This window comes from Anomaloglossus baeobatrachus, chromosome 7 (assembly GCF_048569485.1).
Source record: "Anomaloglossus baeobatrachus isolate aAnoBae1 chromosome 7, aAnoBae1.hap1, whole genome shotgun sequence".
NCBI classification, from domain to species: domain Eukaryota; kingdom Metazoa; phylum Chordata; class Amphibia; order Anura; family Aromobatidae; genus Anomaloglossus; species Anomaloglossus baeobatrachus.
Genome location: NC_134359.1, coordinates 272,440,368 through 272,463,693, shown reverse-complemented (window position 1 = coordinate 272,463,693; position 23,326 = coordinate 272,440,368). Strand labels below are relative to the sequence as shown.

Below are 23,326 nucleotides of genomic sequence, written 5' to 3'. Positions count from 1 at the left end.
CCTGCTGTCATAAATGGACAGGTCACTGCCGGCTACAAAGTCAGCACGCTCCGGTCCTCCTGCTGTCATAAATGGACAGGTCACTGTTGGCTACAAAGTCAGCACACTCCGATCCTCCTGCTGTCATAAATGGACAGGTCACTGTTGGCTACAAAGTCAGCACACTCCGATCCTCCTGCCGTCATAAATGGACAGGTCACTGTCGGTTATAAAGTCAGCACATACCGGTTCTCCGGCTGTAATAAATGGACAGGTCATTGCCGGCTACAAAGTCAGCATGCTCCGGTCCTCTTGCTGTCATAAATGGACAGGTCACTGTTGGCTACAAAGTCAGCCCACTCTAGTCCTGCTGTCATAGATGGACAGGTCATTGCCGGCTACAAAGTCAGCACGCTCCGGTCCTCCTCCTGTCATAAATGGACAGGTCACTGTTGGCTACAAAGTCAGCACGCTCCGGTCCTCTTGCCATCATTTCCCTGGCTGGATTGACAGGAGATTTTTGTTTTTGTTAATACCCACTTAAAGAATATTCTAGGCAAAAAAAAAGCTACTGCCATCCCATGATGAAGACGGGGGCGTAAAATAATCAGATTTAGGTTGATCCATGGAAGGATGATCTTCTAGAACAAGGGTCTCAAACTCAGAGGGGTATATGGCCCGCACACAGGTTTTTTTTTTTTTTGGGGGAGGCGCATTCTTTGCAGGACAAAGTGACATTTTTAGTGATTCCATTTTTTTTTTATACACCTTTGGATCAATTTTTGAACATTTTTTTGCTTGTTTATTATAACAAACCTGCACTTTTTTGTTTATTTAAGTTTATAGATATAAAAAAGCATTTTTAATGGTAAAAAAAAATATTTATTTTGTTTTTTTTTTTTACATTTTATCACCTTCTTCTAAGTAATATTGTTTTACAATAAGCAGCACCATATAGTAATTTTGGCCAACATCTTGTAGCAATGTCCCCCATCCTTGTGCCCTGTAGCAATGTCCCCCATCCTTGTGTCCTGTAGCAATGTCCCCCATCCTTGTGTCCTGTAGCAATGTCCCCGATCCTTGTGTCCTGTAGCAATGTCCCCCCTCCTTGTGCCCTGTAGCAATGTCCCCCATCCTTGTGCCCTGTAGCAATGTTCCCCCATCCTTGTGCCCTGTAGCAATGTCCCCCATCCTTGTGCCCTGTAGCAATGTCCCCCATCCTTGTGTCCTGTAGCAATGTCCCCCATCCTTGTGTCCTGTAGCAATGTCCCCCATCCTTGTCCCCTGTAGCAATGTCCCCCATCCTTGTGCCCTGTAGCAATGTTCCCCCATCCTTGTGTCCTGTAGCAATGTCCCCCCATCCTTGTGCCCTGTAGCAATGTCCCCCATCCTTGTGCCCTGTAGCAATGTCCCCCATCCTTGTGTCCTGTAGCAATGTCCCCCATCCTTGTGCCCTGTAGCAATGTCACCCATCCTTGTGCCCTGTAGCAATGTCCCCCATCCTTGTGCCCTGTAGCAATGTCCCCCATCCGTGTGCCCTGTAGCAATGTCCCTCATCCTTGTGCCCTGTAGTAATGTCCCCCATCCTTGTGCCCTGTAGCAATATCCCCCATCCTTGTGCCCTGTAGCAATGTCCCCCATCCTTGTGTCCTGTAGCAATGTCCCCCCTCCTTGTGCCCTGTAGCAATGTCCCCGCTCCTTGTGTCCTGTAGTAATGTCCCCCATCCTTGTGCCCTGTAGCAATGTCCCCCATCCTTGTGTCCTGTAGCAATGTCCCCCCTCCTTGTGCCCTGTAGCAATGTCCCCGCTCCTTGTGTCCTGTAGTAATGTCCCCCATCCGTGTGCCCTGTAGCAATGTCCCCGCTCCTTGTGTCCTGTAGTAATGTCCCCGCTCCTTGTGTCCTGTAGTAATGTCCCCCATCCGTGTGCCCTGTAGCAATGTCCCCGCTCCTTGTGTCCTGTAGTAATGTCCCCGCTCCTTGTGTCCTGTAGTAATGTCCCCCATGCTTGTGCCCTGTAGCAATGTCCCCCCTCCTTGTGCCCTGTAGTAATGTCCCCCATGCTTGTGCCCTATATAGTAATGTGCCCATCCTTTAGTATTGTCCTCATTCTGGTTCCATATTATGCCGCTCTTCACATACACACGTCCTCTTAGCTGCTTTTGGCTTCCCGCAGGCCTGTAGTCCCCATGATGATAGGGGGGACGCAGCGGTCAATGATTCACTTCCCTTGAATAATTTGCAGTGCCGTGCCGCTCCTCTGCACTCTATCATTGGCAGCCGCTGGCCAATCACAAGCAAGCAGTTGACATCATACATTGACGTCAACTGCTTCCCTCTGATTGGCCGGCGGATGCCATTTGTAGAGTGCAGAGAGCAGAGGAGCGGCGCAACACCATAAAAAATGATTCAAGGGAGGTGAATTGTTGATGGGGCCTGCCCCCTGCATATGGCCGTGATCGTCACGGGGTCTACGGGCCTGTGGGCTGCAAGATGCAGCCTCAGGGGTCGCATGAGGCCCACATTTGAGACCCCTGTTCTAGAACCTATTTCAATCCAAATTTGGGAAGATCTGGATGAAAAGAGGTGCGGTCTATACAAATCCCACCCAAAAGCGGACGTTTTCATTCGTTTTTTTCACTTTTAACGTTGGTCGTAGAGGTTGACCTTAAACATCTCTGTTTTACCTAAGGTTATGTTGGCAAGAACGCCACGCTGTGCCATCTTCTGATGTGGCCCTTTTAGGGTAAGTTGACAATGTCTTTTTCAGGCAGGTTTGGAGCTGGTCTGCGCCAAAAACATCCTCAAAAAGCCCCCAACAACATCTTATTATTCATTTCTAATTAATTTCTATGTAAAAATGACTTGCTGTTCATGTCGTGTCTTTTAGCTCCTTCAGATTTCCAAAAACTCCAACCATGGATGATTTTTTGGGGTGTTTCTGTAATTGGAAGACATTGCATACTTTACAATAGAAGTCAACGGGAAGGTTAAAAAAAAAAAAAAAAACGCCCGTCCTGAAGATCTGTGTGGGGTTTTTGGAGCCTTTTTTTGCCTACAAATTCTTTTAATGGACTAAAAAGATGCAAATCCTCCCCTAAAATAAAAAACCCCTCAAAAGATGCCCCCAAAAAATGCTTAAAAAATGGCAATTATAACTTTTATGAAACACTTAAAAAAAACAAAAAAAAACCCCCCTGAAAAATGCACAGGACACCTCGGGGGGTGGAGGGTGGGGGGGAAAGTTTGGAGGGGGGGAAGGGACCCTCCAAATCTTTGGCATTTCCTGAACTGATTTCCACTAAAATCCATCGTTATCAGCAGGCACTTTGTAATTCTTCATTTCCCCTGCAGGGGCGCTGCAGGTATATAGGATACTCTGTCATATTCCTGTTGATTGCTAGGGACGTCCTAGGAACAGTTTGTTTTTGGAGAACCCTATAAATGAAAACGGCCTAATGGGGGAATATTAGTGAAGACCCCCAGGGTTGCAGCTATTGGGGGTGTACTGTGTGGCGCCCTGGCTTATCAGGTAGTCACAGGGTATTGTGCAATCTGCCCTTCTGTGCAGTATCCACCTCCTCCTTGGTTACGGGTCCCTAGCCATTGGTGTTGCCAAAAACAGCTAATCAAAATCCTAGGAACACTCTGCACCACACCCACCAGCGGACGGCCTGAGTGGAATAGGGTCGCCCACTTGGGGGGTTGGTTTGGGAGGGTCAGGAGTGTCAGGAGACAGTCTGTTAGTGACTCTCGAGGAGAGGTCACGGAGCGGTGAAGTGGAAGAGAGAGGAGGTCAGGAGCTGGGCTCCTTGAGACTACTAGGTGGCAGGTGTTGGTCTGCGCCTGGTAGGAGCTGGACCCCCAGTCGCAGGGGATCGTGACAAGGGGCACGGACTGCCGAGGAGGACAGCCTGCGGTCTTGTGCCATCACCGGGCAGGTACCAGGGCACGACGGGGTACGTGGACCCTAGGTAAGGGAGTAGCTTCAGGCGTCCTGACAATTTACCCGACGAGGACGGAGCCTTCAAGATCCGTTCTCCACCCGCTTCAAAATCGGGGTACTAGCGCAACGAGGGGGATAGGACTTTCCACTACACGGTCCAGAAAATCCCAAGAGTGAACCCTGAGAGCAAGCTCACTCAGTTAGCCATACTGGGGAGCGGGACCCAACCAGTTTTATACTCAAGGGACCAACCAGAGAAACTAGGTGCCAAGGTAAAGGCCACAGACTAACAGGCAACACCAAAGGGCACGGGACCCAGGCGTGCTCCCTCCAAGCGGCAGCGGTGTCCAGAACTTTGGTTTACCACAGTTGTCGGTGTCAGCGTTATTGGACTGAGTACATAAGTGACCCTTACCATCCCAACGGCACCTCCCTGTCGCCCTCATCAAGTCCCGGGGCATCCACCCTACCCGTGGAGGGGTTAAACATCAGGCTGCCCGCACCATCACCACCGGGTACTCCCCATTGCAGCGCTGGTACTCCATCTTACCACGCACCACGGGTGGCGTCACAAACTGTCCTTACAATCCCCTGTAAATAATCGCCCTTTATTCCGAGTGGCCGTGCGTCCCTGACCCCCCCCGGGTCCGGAGATCCCTTGAGCCACCGCGGATCTGGATCCGAGCAGCCCGGCGGCTGACGCGGGGGCGGCACATACTGGGTGCCGTTACACCTGAGCCTTTTAGTGATGGCTTAATTCCCGGTCAGGATGCGGTTCTTCGCTTGGAGACCTCGAGCCGTGGCCAGAGCAGATCCCCGCACTCCACCTCCCGGCATTCACCACCGTTCATCAATAATGGGGTGGATCTTGGTACCAGGGCACCTTTTAATATCCTGACATTTCATCGCATCCTTCCCTTTCCACCATCACAATTACGCCAGAGCAACAAGTGCCGGAGACCGAGGCCGGGAGCGGCTAATGAGTGCACAGGCTTCTCGTGCCACCTTTTAATTGATTCGATGCCAATGCTTTCAGGGCAAAGTTAAATAAAGAATAATGAGTAGAACGGGATTATTGTGCAGATGAAACGTCTAGGAGATCGCCTGCAGGGGAATCCGGCTGAAGGTCAGACACGATGGCGGAGCGAGGTCGTGGACCGCAAAACTAATGAGCTTCTCGTCTTCACATCAGCTTTGATAAGCCGAGGAGCTGACAGCCATGTTTCGTCTTGTCCTCTCCTCATAATCCATTCCTTCTCATATGCTCAGGAAATCTTTCCCTATCCTTCCCCATTCTTCTCAGTGGGCGTCCAGAACCATGCTTGTGTAATGCAGCATTCACCACCATGAATAGTGGCGCCACATTGTGCACTCATGTGATGCAACTGCAAATTCATTTGAAGGAAAAGCCCAATTTTCAAGGCCAGATTGGTACCTGTTCATGATAGGCGAACACTGCCATGCTCGGGGGCTCGGTACTCGTAACTAGTGATGAGCGAGCACTACCATGCTCGGGGGCTCGGTACTCGTAACTAGTGATGAGCGGGCACTACCATGCTCGGGTGCTCTGTACTCGTAACTAGTGATGAGCGGGCACTACCATGCTCAGGTGCTCTGTACTCGTAACTAGTCATGAGCGGGCACTTCCATGCTCGGGTGCTCTGTACTCGTAACAAGTGCTGAGCGGGCACTACCATGCTCGGGTGCTCTGTACTCATAACTAGTCATGAGCGGGCACTTCCATGCTCGGGTGCTCTGTGTTCGTAACTAGTGATGAGCGGGCACTACCTTACTCGGGTGCTCAGTACTTGTAACTAGTGATGAGCGAGCACTACCATGCTCAGGTGCTCAGTACTCGTAACTAGTGATGAGTGGGCACTACCATGCTCAGGTGCTCGGTACTCGTAACTAGTGATGAGCGAGCACTACCATGCTCAGGTGCTCAGTACTCGTAACTAGTGATGAGCGAGCACTACCATGCTCAGGTGCTCAGTACTCGTAACTAGTGATGAGCGGGCACTACCATGCTCGGGTGCTCTGTACTCGTAACTAGTGATGAGCGGGCACTACCATGCTCGGGTGCTCGGTACTCGTAACTAGTGATGAGCGAGCACTACCATGCTCAGGTGCTCAGTACTCGTAATGAGCGGGCACTACCATGCTCAGATGCTCGGTACTCGTAACTAGTGATGAGCTGACACTACCATGCTCGGGTTCTCAGTACTCGTAACTAGTGATGAGCGAGCACTACCATGCTCGGGTTCTCAGTACTCGTAACTAGTGATGAGCGAGCACTACCATGCTCAGATGCTCGGTACTTGTAACTAGTGATGAGCTGACACTACCATGCTCGGGTTCTCAGTACTCGTAACTAGTGATGAGCGAGCACTACCATGCTCGGGTGCTTTGTACTCGTAACTAGTGATGAGCGGGCACTACCATGCTCTGTACTCGTAACTAGTGATGAGCGGGCACTACCATGCTCAGGTGGGTGCAACTAATGGAAAATCATTATGGAAGATTTCCTGTAAAACTACTTGAGTTGCCCATTGACGCTCATACTTGAGTACTCAAGTCACTCCCATCCGAGCATCCAACTGCTCTTAAAGGGAATCTGTTACCAGGTTTTTTCCACCTAATCTGAGAGCAGCATAATGTAGGGGCAGAGACCCTGATTCCAGCTATGTGTCACTTTCTGGGCTGCCTAATGTAGTTTTGATAAACTCACAGTTTAATCAACAGTAGATTATCATTACAGGACTACTTGGTAGTCCAGCATATTCATGAGCGCTGTATAACTGCTAGATCTGCAGCAGAAAAAAAACCCATTGATTTTATCAAAATGACCGCAAACAGCTCAGTAAGTGACATAGCTGGAATCGGGGTCTCTGCCCCTACGTTATGTAGCTCTCAGATGAGGTAGCAAAAAACTGTGTGACAGATTCCCTTTACCAAGTACTGAGCACTTGAGCATATTTTACATTCTATTGCTGGCTGTAGAATGAGTTTACTGAGGATCAGTCAGTGAGCTCCTTCTGAAGATCTGACTTATGAACTCATGTCTTTTTCTGACCTCTTCTCAGATGATTTAGTTCAAAGTTTTTCACAAAGCCCCCCCAAAAAAAGCTTTAGGGGCTTAGAACATGTTGCCCCCAACCCCCCATAGCACTTCTCTTACCTGTCTCCATTTGTACAATCCTCGCTGCTGAAAATATTCACGCAACTTTCTTCCAATCTTCATATCAAACCTGGAGCTTCAAGATTTCCAAAATGTTCAACTTTGCACCTTTATTAATCCAGCTGAACCTAGGAACCCTTATTGGGGCGTACACCGTACACCCGCCTAGGACAGGCACCTTTTAGACGTTTTCCACCATATTTTTCTAGTTTTAAGAAAAAAAAAAGAATCTGCATTTTTCTAATGACGTTGGTAATTTTTTTCCATCTTTTCCAAGATCTCTGCTTGCTGTATTTGTGTAGAAACCTTCTCTTTTAATTGAATCTGTCAGCAGATTTTTTGCTATGAAATCTGACAATAACATGATGTAGGGACAGAGACCCTGATTCCAGTGATGTGTCACAGGACTACAGCTTTGCTAGGAATGCTGACCCGCCCACACCACTGATTGGCTGTTTTCTGTGTATCAGTGGTGGGGGCGGAGTCACATAGGAGGACTAGGAGACACCTAGTCCTGTAGTGTTAATCTGCTGATAAAACACTGATTTTATTGAAACAGCAGCAAATTGTATAGCGACAGAGCAGCTAATCAGTGCTGGGGGTTGGAATAGGAGGCCAGTTCTGTACTAATAATGTCCTGCTGTTAAAACACTGATTATTGTAAACACAGTCTAGTAAGCTACATATACCTGGAATCAGGGTCTCTGCTCCTGTATTATGTTGCATTCCGATTATATAGCAAAATCCTGCTGAGAGATTTTGTTTGAAGAATTAGGTTATAACCAGAAAAATGATCGTGCTTAAATCAGGTGTGTGTATTAAATGCATCTTTTACCCCCCAAAATGTTTTGCATACCATGTTGACACTGGTAACTGAGGCTTTGTTTTAGTCTCAAATTTCCTTTTGTTTCAGGAAATTAAACACTTACATTAGCCACAATAAAAAGGCGGAACCTATCTTTTAAAGTGTCTAATGAGCGTGTGCAAAACTTGTGAAGGGAGGGAGAGTAGGTGAGCTGTGATTGGTGCATCCTGTATTAGCAGAGCTGTTACTGGTTATTGGAACTCTGCCTTTGCTGATGAAAAAACTCCTGTAAATGATTACTGAAAGGGCACGAAGTAAAACTAAAAATGCAAAATAAATAAAAGAAAAAAAAAATTAAAAAACTATTTTGTTTAAATCAAGTTTGTGTGTTCTGTGCATTTAAAAAAAAAAAAATATAATTATATATATATATATATATATATATATATATATATATATATTTTATATACACATTTTTATATTTCTCTATATATATTATATAAAAATTATATTATAAAATATTAAATTTATATATATATATATATTTATATATATAAAATATAATTTTATAATATTTTATAATATAATTTCTATATAATATATAGAAATAAAATATATGTGTATAAAAATATTTGTTTTTTTTAAATGGACAGAACACAAAAACTTGATTTAAACAAAATAGTTTGTTTTTATTTCATTTATTTTGCTTCTTTAGTTTTATTTTGTGCCTTTTCAGTAAGCATTTACATACATATATATATATATATATATATATATTATACACACACACACACATATACACACTTTTTTTTTTTAATGATTGCCTCATTTACAGGGATTATCCAGCTATTACAATATACTAAAAGGTTATAGATAAAACATAATTTATTTTTAAATGGACAGAACACAACCTATGGTTTAAACCAAGTTTTCATTTTTTTTTTTTTTTTAATGATCGCCTCCCTTTACAGGGCTTATCCTGCTATTAAAATATACTAAAAGATTATAAATAAAAATATACCGACCTTACTAATCCCGCACTGTTCCAGGTTCATTGCTTCGCGCTCATGATGCTTTTCATTCAGAGATCGGCGCCAATTCAGACTTGAAGATAATTTTTAGGTCAAAAAACACCAAATAAACCACAAAAAACAAAAAGTTTCCTCATTTTAAAAGACTGATCTTTATTTTTTTCATGTCATACATGCAGTAACCGGATCTTGTACACCAGGCCCAAGAATAAATAGATCAGCCGACAAATGGAAGACAATGGCCGTATCTGCCACCCGTGAACATAGAAGGCCACAAAATCCAAGCCCTAAATTCGGGTATTAGTACAGAAAAGTTTGGAAGAAGTTGGAAATTGACATTGGGTATAGTCCAGGACACATCATCTCATCTGTCTGGTAAGCAGCAGTCTCCAGTCGCACCAATCTGTGGCTGAGAGGCAGCTTTCTGCATCAGAAATCTTCTTTATCCAAACCAAGAGAAAGGTTAGTGTCCCTTTAATTATAGAAATCCAATAGTTTTCACTAGTGGCCAATGGCTGAAAAGTACTCCCAGCATGGGCATTCCCTATGAAATACAACTCCCATCATGCATGCATCTGTCTTGACATGCTGGGAGTTTTTGTTCTCCATCAGTAGGAGAACCATAGGTTGTAAATCACTTTCCACTATGTGTCAATTTACTGTACCCACAGGACAAGTTCTATGGATGCTCAACGCTGCCCCCTAGTAACAAAAAAGCGAGTTGGCACAACGGAAAATTATCTAAAATAAATATTTCTGAATTTCAGCCAAGACTACGACTTGGCCGACGATGACGGGGGATACGTGTGCATAGGAAAATCAGCATAACCGAAAATAGAAGAATTTCTGAGAAATGTGTTCTTGCATATCTGATATTTTCTTGTACGTTTTCACTGTTCCTGAAAAACTCCAACATGAAAGTCTCACTGATGCGTTTTACCTGTTTGTATGATCCTTTCTGATTTCGGCCCCATGATAACACTTCCTACCCAAGGGTTCTGAATGCTAAATCCTACTATTGGGACAAAACAAGAATCACTGGTTTTATTTTTATATCTGTTCTAATAGAATAAAAGCTTGATTTTTATTTTAGGCCAAGCATTCCTATGCTAACACTGAGCCATGTGACTGGAAGAACTGTCATAGGAACACACAAGGTATTCTCAAAATAGGCCCATAAACTCCATAAGCTCCATAAACTAACTATAATTATATATATATTTTTTTATATATATATATATATATATATATATATATATATATATATATTTTTTTAAAAAAAAAATATATTAAATATAATTAATTAAATTTTCTTTTTTTTTAAATATATATATATATTTAAATTTAAAAAGAGATATATATATATATATATATATCCATTTTTTTATATATATTAAAAAAATATATATATTTAAAAAAAAAAATATATATATATATATATTTTTTTTTTTTTAAATATCTATATATATTAAAAAAAAATAGAATATATATATATATATATATATATTTTTTTTTTTTTTTAAAATATCTATATATATTAAAAAAAAATAGAATATATATATATATATATATATATATATATATATATATATATATCCAGGGACGACTCTGGGGTGGTACTTTTCCAGGGAACTATCTCTGATACCTGCCCTTACAGTGTACCATATGGTGCCCATGTGTCACTGCCAAATCAAACTAGGGAAGCTGCAGGCACCAGGCTATCGGGCCTAGTTTTGCCTTTTTTGATAATGACAGCTGCAGAGCCTGAAGCTCCGGGGCCTTTATACAAACTCTAAACCATGGCCCCCACTTTCTATGGTGAATTTACAAGGGGCCTAGTTGTGACTACGACCTCCGAACTTTTTACGGTATACCTCTGGATAGGTTGACCTAAACTGCATTTAGAAACCGCCCCCAGGAACTACGGAGAGGAGCCCACAGCTTTTTTTGGTTCCCATCTGTTCCTCGTGGGCGGTACTAAGCTTAGGCTCCTCCTCCCTGTAGATGGCACAATGTTATTAATTATGGGTGAAGAGGGGGTTTTGAGTTTCCTAATACTACCAGGGATCAGAAAGGAAAGGGCCAACAAGCACCAGCCCCTCATGAACGAGGTTGGTGGCCCTTTCTAGGGGGCCAAAAAGGTTCTGCCATCTTCCGACTAAATAGCCAATGCCATCTTGTGCCGGCACCCTGCTTACACGATCACAGCAGAAATCCTCCTTGAGACTCAAGTGGCAGATACCATTCGGATATGTGGGGCGGGGGGTTCTCGTCTCCTACGAGGCCTGTGCAATTCAGACTTATCAGAGCAGCTAATGTGTTTAAGGGGACAATAAAACTTTTCAGACACTTCCATTACCAGGGAAAAAAAATAAATAAATCTGCCACTACCAAGCCTTACATAAGAGCTCAGGAAGGCGCTAATCACCTCCTCCCCCCGCTCGCTTCTCCCCTTTACAAAGTCCTGATGATCAATTAGAACTATATTAAAAATACTCAGGATCCCGCGGACATGCAGATATAGTGTGTGCAGATGTAGCAGAGCTGGATTTGTATCAGCAGTGTGAAAACTGGTGCAAAAGTGAATGCATTAAAAAGGTGTGCACGTCCCGGGCCGAGATCTCCACCTATGTAAAATCAGAAGTGGCCCCATAAGTGCGGAGCTCCCCTATAACATATTGAAGACATCCACCATGGCGAAACCTTGGCAGAGCACCAGCAGCCATGTTCAAAGGGTATATTGCAAGGGTACGTCCACATGGGAAAATCCGCGGAAATCCGGCAAATTGACAAGGGCCGCCTGGCACTGCAGCTTACCTTCCGTCACTTGGATGGGGGTGAGCTGCAGGTTGTCTTCCTCGGTGAGGGTGTGAGCGGGGAGGTGGTGCTGCAGGAGGAATGGTCTCGAGCACGGCTGTGACTTCAGGAAGACTCCCCCCCCCCCCACTCAACACGTAAGGTGCATTCGGTGAACATCCACACGGGATGCGGTGAGGATTTTCCACAGCAGGCGTTCATTGCTCCAGATTTGGAGCTGAAGGTGTCCATTTTTTATCATATCATGTGGATGGGATTTAGTAAAAATTGCGTTATACCCAAAGATTCAGATGGAGATCACTGCTCATCACTGACCCCCGAGGAGGAAGGGACTGATTTTTTTAGTGCTGGTTCGTTCTTGTGTCAGGTACATCCCAATTCACATCTATAAATCTCTACTGTAATACCAGACATGACCTATGGCCAGGGGTGGCGCCTGTCCCATTCAAGTCTATAAATCTCCACTGTAATACCAGACACGACCTATGGCCAGGGGTGGCGCCCTTCCCATTCACGCCTATAAATCTCCACTGTAATACCAGACATGACTTATGGCCAGGGGTGGCGCCCATCCCATTCAGGTCTATAAATCTCCACTGTAATACCAGACACGACCTATGGCCAGGGGTGGCGCCCTTCCCATTCACGCCTATAAATCTCCACTGTAATACCAGACATGACCTATGGCCAGGGGTGGCGCCTGTCCCATTCAAGTCTATAAATCTCCACTGTAATACCAGACACAGCCTATGGCCAGGGGTGGCGCCCATCCCATTCAAGTCTATAAATCTCCACTGTAATACCAGACACGACCTATGGCCAGGGGTGGCGCCCTTCCCATTCACGTCTATAAATCTCCACTGTAATACCAGACACAACCTATGGCCAGGGGTGGCGTCTGTCCCATTCATGTCTATAAATCTCCACTGTAATACCAGACACAACCTATGGCCCGGGGTGGCGCCCTTCCCATTCACGCCTATAAATCTCCACTGTAATACCAGACATGACTTATGGCCAGGGGTGGCGCCCATCCCATTCAGGTCTATAAATCTCCACTGTAATACCAGACACGACCTATGGCCAGGGGTGGCGCCCTTCCCATTCACGCCTATAAATCTCCACTGTAATACCAGACATGACCTATGGCCAGGGGTGGCGCCTGTCCCATTCAAGTCTATAAATCTCCACTGTAATACCAGACACAGCCTATGGCCAGGGGTGGCGCCCTTCCCATTCACGTCTATAAATCTCCACTGTAATACCAGACACAACCTATGGCCAGGGGTGGCGTCTGTCCCATTCATGTCTATAAATCTCCACTGTAATACCAGACACGACCTATGGCCAGGGGTGGCGCCCTTCCCATTCACGCCTATAAATCTCCACTGTAATACCAGACATGACTTATGGCCAGGGGTGGCGCCCATCCCATTCAGGTCTATAAATCTCCACTGTAATACCAGACACGACCTATGGCCAGGGGTGGCGCCCTTCCCATTCACGCCTATAAATCTCCACTGTAATACAAGACATGACCTATGGCCAGGGGTGGCGCCTGTCCCATTCAAGTCTATAAATCTCCACTGTAATACCAGACACAGCCTATGGCCAGGGGTGGCGCCCATCCCATTCAAATCTATAAATCTCCACTGTAATACCAGACACGACCTATGGCCAGGGGTGGCGCCCATCCCATTCACATCTATAAATCTCCACTGTAATACCAGACACAACCTATGGCCCGGGGTGGCGCCCTTCCCATTCACGCCTATAAATCTCCACTGTAATACCAGACACAACCTATGGCCCGGGGTGGCGCCCATCCCATTCACATCTATAAATCTCCACTGTAATACCAGACACGACCTATGGCCAGGGGTGGCGTCTGTCCCATTCACACCTATAAATCTCCACTGTAATACCAGACACAGCCTATGGCCAGGGGTGGCGCCCTTCCCATTCACGTCTATAAATCTCCACTGTAATACCAGACACAGCCTATGGCCAGGGGTGGCGTCTGTCCCATTCACACCTATAAATCTCCACTGTAATACCAGACACAACCTATGGCCAGGGGTGGCGTCTGTCCCATTCATGTCTATAAATCTCCACTGTAATACCAGACACGACCTATGGCCAGGGGTGGCGCCCTTCCCATTCACACCTATAAATCTCCACTATAATACCAGACACCACCTATGGCCAGGGGTGGCACCCATCCCATTCACACCTATAAATCTCCACTGTAATACCAGACACGACCTATGGCCAGGGGTGGCGCCCTTCCCATTCACATCTATAAATCTCCACTGTAATACCAGACACAACCTATGGCCAGGGGTGGCGCCCTTCCCATTCACGCCTATAAATCTCCACTGTAATACCAGACACGACCTATGGCCAGGGGTGGCGCCCTTCCTAGTCGGAGCAGTGTTCCCCTAATCTCATCCTGCCCCTTTTAATACCTTCCGCCTCCTTAGGTCAATGATATCATGGATAGGCAGAATTAGTCTTAAGGTTTTGTGGCCGAAAGCTTCTTACGGCTTTAGGTCGTCTTCCATCAGCCTCGAAAGATGCGATGATTATTAAAGTGATAGCCGGGGGGGGGGGGGCTCTAATTAAGCAGGGCTTACCTAATTAACACTGATCTTTACCACTTAGATAATTGGATTGCCCCGTAACGCCGAAACCGTGAGGGATACATATACATCATGTGATCGGGGGCCCGACATTAACAAGACTACTACAGAACCCCCCCCCCCCCCGATCTCACTACAAAAAGAAAAACCCCATAAGTAAAACTGGAAACAGCGCCACTCTTATCCACAGGTTGGATGTGGTACTGCAGTTAAAATCTTTTAAGTGAAAAATAGCAAAAGCTGCAAGAACAGACTCCAAGACCAAGGGGAGAAGGGGCTCCAAATGGGTCTAAACACGCCCTACGGTCATTTCCAAACTTTTGAGAACCCCTTTAACACATTCATAGCCAATAAGTGGCAAAAATGTTCAGAATTAAAAAAAAAAAAAAAAACCCAGCTCCATTGAAATGAATGGGACTGAGCTGCAATACCTCAAACAACCTCTGGCCAGGAGAGGCGCTGTTTTCTTTTTAAAGATAGAAGCCATGTGTTTCCAATCCTTACATTTGTAGTTATTCATGGAATAACCCATTTAAGGGGGCAGGGGTATAGGACTAGAAAATCATGGTCGCTTTCTTCCCAAAACGGCGCCACCCCCTGTCCACAGGTTGTGTCCGGTATTACAGCTAAGTTCCATTCACTTTAAAAGGGAAGAGCTGCAGTACCAGACACAACCTATACACAGGGGTGGTGCCGTATTTTTTTTTTTTTAGCCCGTTAATGAATCAACATAAAATATCAGATACCAATTTTACACAGTTGTGCCCAACAAACTCGGCTCTGCTACATGCGTCTGGACATGTGCTTGGATTCTCTTTAATGATCTGCATTATGTAATTTTTTTTATTTTTGGGGCGGGGGGGGGGTGGGGGGTCATAGCTGCCTGGTTTCTGGGCTACCTTAATTGCATATGTTAGCCCAAGTAAAGTCTTGAGAGCCCTATAGCACAGCCCTACTGGCCCTACCCACCCGGCCGTCGCTGGGTCTGAAGGTTCCCGTCAGAGGTTTCGCCTTCCGCTACACATTGATAACAAATTCCGGGTTTGTGTACGAAAATCCGGCAAACTCATTCTGATCCAGGTTCATGATAAAGAGTTTGTCCGTGGGGGTGAGCTCCACGGGCTGACGGGTGAACTCCTTGTCAAAGTTTGAGGTGTCCCTCTTGTCCTTCTGCAGAGGTAAGAAGTGAACAAACCCTTTGTTATCGGGGGGACGGCGGCACAAGGAAGAGATGGATGTGATGGCGGGATGTGGCCATTGTGCAATAAAGAAGAAAACAAATGGAACAGTTTATTGCAACTTTTCCAAACTTTAAAAGGAAACTTTTTGATGTTCATGGAAATGATGGGAGCAAAAAACAAAAAAACAGAACCCAATACAGCCACACCAGCACGTTCTGCATCCACACGCCCATCACAGATCATGAGTCACAGCCAAACCCAAAAATACTCCAAAATATGATCGAAGAGTTTTAAAATAATATTGGACTGTCTTCCCCCAAAAAACATTAGGATTTGAGCAACACAATGTCCAAATGATCCTGAATTCTACAGAAATCAACAGAAGAGAAATTAGGATCTCCATACTGGTGCACGTCAAGGAAAATGAACCAAAAATTGCATTGGGGGTCCATCCATACTGCCATATTTTTTAGCGTAAATTTTTTTCCCCAGTTTTTATTCTAGAAGCCTTAGTTTTTTTTGTTTTTTTTTTGGGGGGGGGGGATTAAGAGGATTATTCACATCTTCATAGAGTTTTTAAAATTTAAACCCCTTTCTTGAGATGTTAACTGGTTCCTAGGACACCGACCACTGCTGCTGTCCAGGTTGTAAGGCCCCATTCACATTGCGTTCCTTTTCCCATTAAGTGGTCCTGTTGGGGCTTCCGTCCAAACTGCCCCGCAAAACGAGTTTTGGATGTATGTGCCGACGGGGCCCATTAACTATAATGGTGCATACTGAGTCACCGTGAGCTCGGTCGTGCACCATTTTCGGGAGTACACGCAGTCTACTATGCCTGGGTGTTTGCCTCAAATTTGCGTATACTCCTAAAAATGGTGCACGAGAGTACACGGTGACTCAGTCTGCACCATTATAGTCAAAGGCCCCGCCGGTGCATACATGTAAAACCCATTTTGCAGGGGGTTAAGAGGGAAGCCTCGACTGGACCACTGAACGGAGATGGGAACACAATGCGGAAGGGGTCTTAAGGTAATTAGGAGGTAACAGCGCCACACCAAAAATCCCAGACAGCTTCAAAACATTGCTTACAAGCTCAATAGAAAAGAGCTTGTAAGCACAGAGCATGTTTTGCTGTCTAGCAGCGATGGTCTGTCTCCAAAGCAACACGCTGTAAAGAAAAGTGTCAATATCTGAAGAATGGCTGAAAATTTGAATAAGCTATAAATTGATGGTATATTTACAAGCACAATCTGACAATACCCATTTATGAAGATCGGAGTAACCCTTTAATGCAATTTTGATAAATCCTCTTGTGCCAGATGATAGTTCTGCACTATGCAGTGATATTAGTAGAAGCTCCAGGATGGTCGCGGATCAAATCACCAATCTATGTATTGTTCTAACATATCGGACTCGCAGCCTAAATGGCAACCTAAGGCCTTGTGCACACGGTGCAGTTTCTCATGCAGTTTGTTCCCCAAATCTGCATGTCTATCATTAGCCCAGCAAAGGAAATGAGAAATCAGAAGTACTGTGCGCACGTTGCTTCTTTTTTCTTTGCAGTTTTTGGTGCAGAAAAAAAGCAGCAGCAATGTCAATTGTTGGTCTGTTTTTTTTCTTGCGTTTTTTTAGCCCTTCCAGAGATTGAATTCACTAAAAAAATGCACCAAAAAACACAAATAACGCACTATAAACACAGGCGTTTTTTGGCCCCACTGTGTTTTATGGTGCAGAAAATTTCTGCAGAGTGTGCACATACCCTATAAAGGCACAAACAAATGAAAAGAAAAAAAAAGTCCACTAAAAAAGCAAAAATATCTGAGCAATCACTGCTGTGTATTTAAGAAATCTAGATGTGATCCTTACAGTAAACGCTGGGGAAAATAGATTTTACCATGGCGGGCCTTCGCTCTCACACAAATGTCTGGCTGCAGATTATCCCAATTCTTTCTGAAAATGCACGATATCTAAAAGTGAGAGTGCAGGTATCTACGGCAGAGGAGAGGGAGAGTTGTTGGCTGACAGTTTTTGTATTTGCATGGGAACGTAAAGAAGCAAAAACTAAAAAACAAATGCCCGTCCTGTTCTTTGGCCCACATTAGATGAGGGATAATCACCATGAAAAAAAGGGGGCATCCAAAAGCTTGTGGCTTAACAGTGACTATGGCCATGATACAGATTGGTCGGCAAAAGATGGCAGCATAATGCATGTGAATGGGGGCGCAAGAAAGTTGCTCCATATCCAATCTTTTTGCAACCCCCCTACCTGCATTAAGCTGCCACGTAGCAGCGGCAGAAATTTTTGGCAGTGGGAGCGGTGTTACAGCCAGCCAAAATATGTGGAAGAAACAAAAAAATATTATTTATATATTTTATATATATTATATATACATACACATATATATACACATACATACATACACACTCCTCATATTATACGGATAGAATTAAAATTGCTCCATGTGGGGGTGTTTCTTCCAGATGAAAAATATAATATTGTGTGCATATGTTCGGTATATATACCGAACATATACACACATTATTTATATATATATATATATATATATATATATATATATCTCTATCTATCTATATATATATATCTATCGCTATATATATATATATATATATATATCTATCTCTCTCTATATATATATATATCTGTCTATCTATATATACAAATATATCTATCTCTCTCTATATATATATATATATATATATATATATATATATATATATATATATATATATATATATATATATATATATATATATATATATATATATATATATATATATATATATCTATCTATCTATCTATCTATCTATCTATCTATCTATCTATCTATATATATATATATATATATATATATATATATATATATATATAAAATATATATATATTTGGCAAATTGTTTTTTTAGATACTTTGTCAGCAGCCACATATACATTATATACACATATATATACACATACACATATATATATATACACACACACACACACACATACATATATAAATACATACATATATATATATATATTATATATATATATATATATATATATACATACATATATTCACATACATATACATACATATACATACATATACATACATACATACACATATACATACATATACATACATACACATATACATACATATACATATACATACATACACATACATACACATATACATATAAATACATATACATACATATATATATACACACACACACACATATATATACACCGTACATATACACACAATATTATATTTATATCATCTGGAATAAACACCCCCGCATGGAGCAATTTTAATTCAATCCGTATACTACGATGAGTCGTGGATGTGCCTATTGCTCTATATTGCATTTATTCCGTTCTGAGCTGCAGTACCGCTCAAAACCTGTGGACATTGGTGGCGCTGTTTCAGTGAAGAAAGCAGCCATGTTTTTCTAATGTTGTGCAATCTCCGTGGATGGATCCCTGACTGTCAGAGTCAGCTTCCGAGGCCGTGTGGTGATATAGATGATGATGTATCCGCACATGTGCGCGGCGCTCCAGTCCGAATAAGAGTTTGGCTTGTGGCGCGGCTTGTATCAGAGCAGAAGGAGCCGCGTCTTATTCCCGCCCAGCGATGAATCGCCTCCGTTTGGCGCGAAGGGTTAAATCCCCGCAGCAAGAAGCAGATCTTCACCCATCTCTCCGCACGGCGCCCGGAGCTCACATGTTCTGACAGTTACCATGACAACCATTCTACCATGCAACACAGCGCGCGCCGTACGCATGTAGGCCCCGGCGATCGCTTTCACGATATGGGGATGTTACGGAACGGCCAGTCCTCCAGCTGCGCCCTCAGGGTCACTACTACAGCGCCCGTCAAAGATGGCCGAGCTTATTGCTGAATCCACCACAGGCAGCCACCCCCGGCTCATCACCAACCGCTTCACCCAATGTACATTATCAACCAGACACAGCCTCCATGGGTCAGAAATACTAATTTTTGTGGGACTGTTCTTAGGCCTGATAAAGGTGATTAGGCCAGTATGTTTTAAAGGAGCGCTCTTGTGCGGACTGTGTATAGGACCTTACGTGCCCACGTGTGCAGGAATATATCCTCAAATTTGAGATATATTTACCATAAAATGGCGTCTTCTGCCTCAAAACTGGTCCAAGTGGAGCAGTTGCCTATAGCAACCAATCAGGATGCTGCTTTCATTTTCAAATAGGCCTCAGAAAAATGAGAGCTGGTAGCTGATTGGTTGCTATGGACAATAGCTCCAGTTTTGTTAGGCTTCTATAGTAACATCCCATCACTTCACTGGTTCTTCCAATCGCTTGTGTCGGTAACCGGGAAGAGTCCGTAATGGCTGTAATGATATCAGTATTTATAGATTTGGACTCCATGCTTGTACAGTAGATCCCACTGGATTACCAGTCCAACGCCACCTACCAACTTATTACTGATACATTGCAGGCCTCATAATGCTGCTCTGTCCGCCTTGCTTTGCACTGCAGCTACACTTATTCATAACGAATGCACAGAGAGCGGCTTTTCATGGATTAAGATGGCGGCTTAATCCAAATCTCGCCCTCCATGACAGCTCTAACATTAGATTTAACCCCACGCGCCCTCCTCCTGATAGGGAAGTCATTTTGATAAAGGTTGTGGATATATGGCGATGCTGGCAGCCAAACGGTTCATATGGCCAATGCTCACACTATGCCGGCCTCCATCATTTTGGGGATTGTCGCAGTGCACCCGTTCACTTACATTAAGGTGCAATGTGCGCAGCCAAAATTTCGATGTAACGCCAGCCCTTAAAGGGTTATTCCCATCTTTAGAAGGAATTATCACCTATTAGATAACGTCCTGATTTGGAGGGGAAACTGACCAATGCTGCTGTCTAGCTTATAAAGCAATGAGCTGAACGTGGCAAAGAGTAGGAGGTAACAGTGCATACAAGCTCAATGGAATAGAGCTTGTAAGCACTGCACATAATCTGCAACGAGCTGTAAACAAAATAAACCAGCCAATATTGCTATCTAGCTTATAAGCAGTGCGCTGAACCTGGCAAATATTAGGAGGCAACAGTGCATACAAGCTCAATGGAAAAGAGCTTGTAAGCACTGCACATGTTCTGTGGTCTGTCTCCAAGGCAACGAGCTGTAAACAAAATAAACCAGCCAATATTGCTATCTAGCTTATAAGCAGTGCGCTGAACCTGGCAAACATTAGGAGGCAACAGTGCATACAAGCTCAATGGAAAAGAGCTTGTAAGCACTGCACATGTTCTGTGGTCTGTCTCCAAGGCAACGAGCTGTAAACAAAATAAACTGGCCAATGTTGCTGTCTAGCTTATAAGCAATGAACTAAACCTGGCAAAGACTAGGAGGTAACAGTGCATACAAGTTGAATAGAAAAGAGCTTGTAAGCCCTGTGCCTGTTCTTCATCTAGCAGCAGCTGTGGTCTGTCTCCAAGGCAACGGGCTGTAAACAAATAAAGCAACCAATGTTGCTGTCTAGATTATAAGCAGCGCACTGAACCTGGCAAAGATTAGGAGGTAACACTTGCATGCAAGCTCAAATGAAAAGAGATTGTAAGCACTGAGCAAGTTCTGTTGTCTAGCAATGATGGTCTGTCTCCAAGGCAACGACCTGTAAACAAAAGAAACCGGCCAATTTTGCTGTTTAGCTTATAAGCAATGCGCTGAACCTGGCAAACTTAGGAGGTAACAGTGCATACAAGCTCAAATGAAGAGATTGTAAGCACTGAGCATGTTCTGTGGTCTGTCTCTAAAGCAACTGGCTGTAAACAAAATAAAGCATCTAATCCTGATGTTTAGCTTATAAGCAATGCGCTGAACCTAGCAAAGATTAGGAGGTAACCCCGCTCTGCAGTGATCCCCGCCAGCTTCAAATCAGGGCATACAAACTCAAGAGAAAAGAGCTTGTAAGCACTGTGCATCTTTTGTGGTCTAGCAGCGGTGGTCGGTTTCCAAGGCAACGAGCTGTAAACAAAAGTCTTAATATCTCGAAAATACCTGAAAATTTTCTTAACCAGTAAATTGTAAGATTACTTGTACAAGCACTATCAACAATAGTCATTTATGAAGATGGGAATAACCCTTTAGGCTACGTTCCCACGATCGGATTTCTGGACCACCTTAGTTTACTTGTGTTTTTGACACTGCGTTTTTTTTTCTGTTTGGTGTGTCAGCCTTTAAATAAAGGATTGCAGCTTAGGAATCCATGGAAACGACCGTTCATATAGTAATAATCGTAACCATGGATACCTAAGCTGCAATGCCCTGCACATGAGGTAAGAGACATGGCTATATCAGGACTATACAACATTTCTTATGAGAGGTATTTGATAACATTGTTATTATTACACCTACTACATATCTGGATAGGATCTTGGAGATGGGATTAACCCTTTAAGTTCGCAATCACTTCTGGAAGACTTTTGGGAACGCGGCAAGATGCAGGAACACCCTCTATTACCGAGACCCTATTTTTTGGATACATCCTGACCAGTTGGAAACAAGTTCAGCATAAATTTAATTTTTTATTAGTACGAAATGTTAAACTGGCACAAGACATTTTATACAGGAGGATGAATACAGGATGTCCCGAAAACATGTGCTGAAAATCATATACAAAATAATGATAAAAAAAAATAAGACGTCCCTCATACTGGAAGATCAGACCCCATGGAGAAGATTCCCCGATACTCTGCCGCACTAATCGTACACCAGTCACCCCATCTCATTTACTAAAACAAACATGACCACAGCCACCACTAGGGGGCGCATATTGTATACACTTCACATTGACCCTAATGATAGCATAGTATGCAGTTAGCTCCCTTGTGTTCTCTTTTGGGGCTATTTTTTGGGAAAAACTGACCTCTTATAATTATATAATAAAAAACAACCAAAAAATAGCACTACATTAGCATCCAGATACTAAAAGTCTCACTTTTTAAGTGGCTTAAATAGCAATTCCATAAAAATATTAATTGCACACGTAATTTGTTTTCCAACAGTCTATAAGCCGCCAACAAAACAGCAAATAATCAAAGTGCTCCACTGACTGTTTATTTTCCTAAGGAATTGCTACTTGAGCACATGACCAATATATTTAAAAAATAAAAAAAAGAAAAAAAAAAAAGGGAGGTAAAGGGGATGGATCTTATTTATTCGGGCAGCTTGTTCCTTTGCATCCGATGCACAACCTCGAGCTGTAACATGCTCAAAACAACCTAAAACATGGACATCTTTTATATACTTTTTTGGGTGCCATATTTTTATGCCACGGCGAATCAGATGCAAAAAAAGTTTGTGTCGCATGTGAATTTAAAGGTAAATCTGGAGGTGAATTATTGTGGAATTCCTTGCTGCATCCGCACCATAATATGTAAGTAATAATGGCTATATGTGGCCGATTATGAAAATCCAGCCTTACTCAGCAGTGTTTTGGGGCTTTGACTATATATAAAAACTAATCCCAATTACTGGGATAAATAATTATGGGGGTAGCAATATAAGCAGCAGTGATGAGCAGGCACTACAATGCTCGGGTGCTCAGTACTCGTAACTAGTGATGAGTGGGCACTACCATGCTCGGGTGCTCAGCACTCGTAACTAGTGATGAGCGGGTACTACCATGCTCGGGTGCTCAGTACTCGTAACTAGTGATGAGCGGGCACTACCATGCTCGGGTGCTCAGTACT

The 23,326-nt window shown here is 43.7% G+C and overlaps 1 protein-coding gene across 1 annotated transcript in view; it reads right to left on the bottom strand.

Annotated features, from left to right (window-relative positions):
* Positions 1-15,254: 15,254 nt before the first annotated feature.
* PRKCB (protein kinase C beta) overlaps positions 15,255-23,326 on the bottom strand; it is a 210,484-nt gene continuing 202,412 nt past the window's right edge. The window contains exon 17 of the mRNA XM_075318130.1: positions 15,255-15,567. Within this exon, the coding sequence (XP_075174245.1) occupies positions 15,415-15,567 (153 nt within the window). The 3' untranslated portion in view covers positions 15,255-15,414. The remainder of the gene's footprint in view (positions 15,568-23,326) is intronic.